Here is a 2,915-nt window from a genome sequence, read left to right on the forward strand (position 1 = left end):
GGGCCGGCAGGGCGAGAGCTCCGCTCCTAAACACCTGCATTTCCGCCTCCAGAAAAACTCTCTGGAGAACTCCTTGGCCGAAACTGAATCTCGCTATGGCTGCCTGCTGCAACAAATCCAAGGGCAGATTAACTCGGTGGAGGAGGAGCTGGCCAGCATCCGCTGCGAGATGGAGAGTCAGAACCAGGAGTACAAGATGCTCCTGGGCATCAAGACCCGCCTGGAGCAGGAGATTGCGCAGTACCGGGCCCTGCTGCAGGAGGGACAGCAAGACATTGTGTACGTATTGAGTTTGCAAATATAGGGGATGAGTTCTATCCCAATCTTTTCTCTTCTGAGACTCGCAGGAGACAGCTTAGAATATTTTACCCGTCTACAGTTGAAATCTAAATACATCAGGTTTTTCCACACCATCTGCACTGAAATAGAAATACCATAAAATAAGCACATCAAACCCAGAGGGAAACACCGAGCGTGTTCCTGACGTCTGTTCAGTCAATCAGCTCCTCTGGGCCTGTTTGTGCAGAGTGAGTTCCAGGCGAGGAGTCACCACGCAAAACCCAACTGTAATGCACTGCCTTCGGCAAGCACAACCGCACTGTGAGAGCAGAAGAATTGTACTTCTGCCGTCTTGTTTTATTTCTGCTTCTCCAACCTCCTAGGAAAATATACCTGAAAAGAATTCGATCAAAAAATTGAAAGGACTATTTGCAAGGTCCAGGAAAAGCTGAGCTGCCACCTGCGCTGCACATTATGTCACCGTATGTCTCTTTATGAATGTATTTATCATTCCCGTCATTAAAATTCCTTTCCTTGCACAGAACGTCTCAAGGAGCTCTCCAAGGAGGGGGAATGTCCTCCCACTCTTATTCTTCTACCACCTACTCCCATGGTCAATCTGGCGACAAGACAGGTAAGAAGCATCTTCCAAAAAGGTTCCTAATTTATCCTTTCCCCCATGGCTTTCATATTTTGTGTTTCATCTCTTTTCCTGTTAATACTACCCCCTGTGTGCAACAGGGATGAAACCTTTCACAATCAAATCTCTGCATTTCCAGGTGGTTTAGGTTCAGTTACAGAAACAGCCTAAGCTCCTTTCTCACACGTTTGCTAACACAGATGGACGTTTAAGTAATGGTACATCCGCGGTGCTGCAAGAGGCTCTTGATTTCCCCATCAGAGTGATGGTTCGTTTCTTCTTTCATTCCACAGGGCAGTCACGAGTGTGCTAAGATACCACCGATGCACTGGCCGCCCCTGACCGACCTACAGCCCCGGGAGCAGCCCGGCCCAGGGCGTGATGGTAGACACAGCACCAGCACTCGGGACCTACCCAACGCACAGACTGCTCTGCAAATGTTATTCATGAAGCCGTGATGAATAATTGGGACTCTCCTAAAATTCGCTCCTTTTTCCTTTTTATACTGTTCTTCATACGCAAATCTACATACACGTCTGCCATGTGAATGGCGATCTACTTTCTGCTGATAACAATGCCTCTAATAAAACTTTATTTTTCTGCAATGCAAAGGAAACCGTGTGTCCAACACTCTGTTTGGTATACCAGTATTGTCTTTAAATTTAGGTGGAACAAATGAGATGTACCTTCACAGAGGAATTAAGGTTGGGTGTATCATGTCATACGGCCCCGAAGAAAACTGTGTATCCTAACCTAAGTCTGGATAAAATATCAGGGATGAACGAATACTTTCACATGAAACTCAAGAGTGACACCTACAGGGGAAAAAAAAAAAAAGGATGGGTGAAACCCTTCTGCCTAGTGCACATTGCAGGGGATGTGCAAGCAGTCGATCCGACAGCTCAGCAGCTGCACTGAAACATTCAGGATTAATTAACCCCAAAATTTCATGAAAACTCTGTCAAATCAAAACCGTTCTCCTTTGGGTCAGTGAACACGAATCACTCATATTCAGGCAGGCCTCTGTCCCAACTTTTAGATGAGGGCAAAAGGCTTAGATCAGGAAGTGAGTGATGCTCACGCAGAGTTCTCCTTATAACACGAAGTTCACGTGTTAGGATTATTTCTCCTGACGTGTTGGAAGATCTGGGCTCAGGTCTTTTATCGGACGGTTCAAACCAAAGGAAGTGTGTTCTCTTAGTGCATCAGACTCTTCCTGGCTCGACGGTTGTAGAGAACTCTGGGTGGACGGGGAGAGGGTGGCAGGGTGGGGGTGAGGTTCAACCTTTCTTACTTAAACGGCTCCACTTCATGTAACACACTTCCACTATTCGGGCTTAGCAGCAGAAGAAAAACTCGGGAAGTATCTCACTCATTTAAAACTTACCAATCGGTATTTCAGTCTTTGATTTGCAGTGGACTGAGAAAGCAGCTGAACAGGGTCTGCCACATATCAGGTGAGTGACTCAAGTGCCACCCTGTGACAATAAGGGTGGGTCTCCCAAGCCTTCATTGTTCTCTGAACAGCGCATAAATCACAGTTTTTATTCCATCAAGTAGCTCTGCACTTGCACTTTGCTTTGCAAACAGATTCAGGTCAGGTAAAATATCTTTTGGGATAACGACGTCTTATTTAAAACGGCATCAGACTGTCTACATGTTACAATCCAAAGCCAAATTCTCAGCACAGCAGAAGAGATGAGTCAGAGAAACTATTTCCCTAGAAAACAAAGGAGATTTGTAAAGTCAAAGAAAAAATCTCTCTCCCTTGAGTCACGGCAGGACTCTCACACTCCTGTACAAGCTAACAGAGACGCACGTTCTGCCTCATGCTCCATTTTATTTCTCGTACCGGACAGTGCTGGTCTAAAGCTCAGCGTTGGCCAGCTATAGTGGACTTCGGGATGAAATATCTTATTTGACCACAGTTTAAATATAAAGAATGTTTCTGATCCCAGAAAGGAGCCAGCGGTGTTGTAGGCTGTCTGTCAGGGAC

At 46.0% G+C, this 2,915-nt stretch overlaps 1 protein-coding gene across 1 annotated transcript in view; it reads left to right on the forward strand.

Annotated features, from left to right (window-relative positions):
* Positions 1-1,232, forward strand: part of LOC113489079 (keratin, type I cytoskeletal 9-like) — a 1,853-nt gene extending 621 nt beyond the window's left edge. Inside the window, exons 2-4 of the mRNA XM_026864593.1 lie at positions 53-279; positions 822-913; positions 1,213-1,232. Of these exons, the coding sequence (XP_026720394.1) occupies positions 53-279; positions 822-913; positions 1,213-1,232 (339 nt within the window). The remainder of the gene's footprint in view (positions 1-52; positions 280-821; positions 914-1,212) is intronic.
* Positions 1,233-2,915: the final 1,683 nt, after the last annotated feature.

This window comes from Athene cunicularia (genome assembly GCF_003259725.1).
Source record: "Athene cunicularia isolate RWA chromosome 27 unlocalized genomic scaffold, athCun1 chr27_part1, whole genome shotgun sequence".
Taxonomy (NCBI): Eukaryota; Metazoa; Chordata; class Aves; order Strigiformes; family Strigidae; genus Athene; species Athene cunicularia.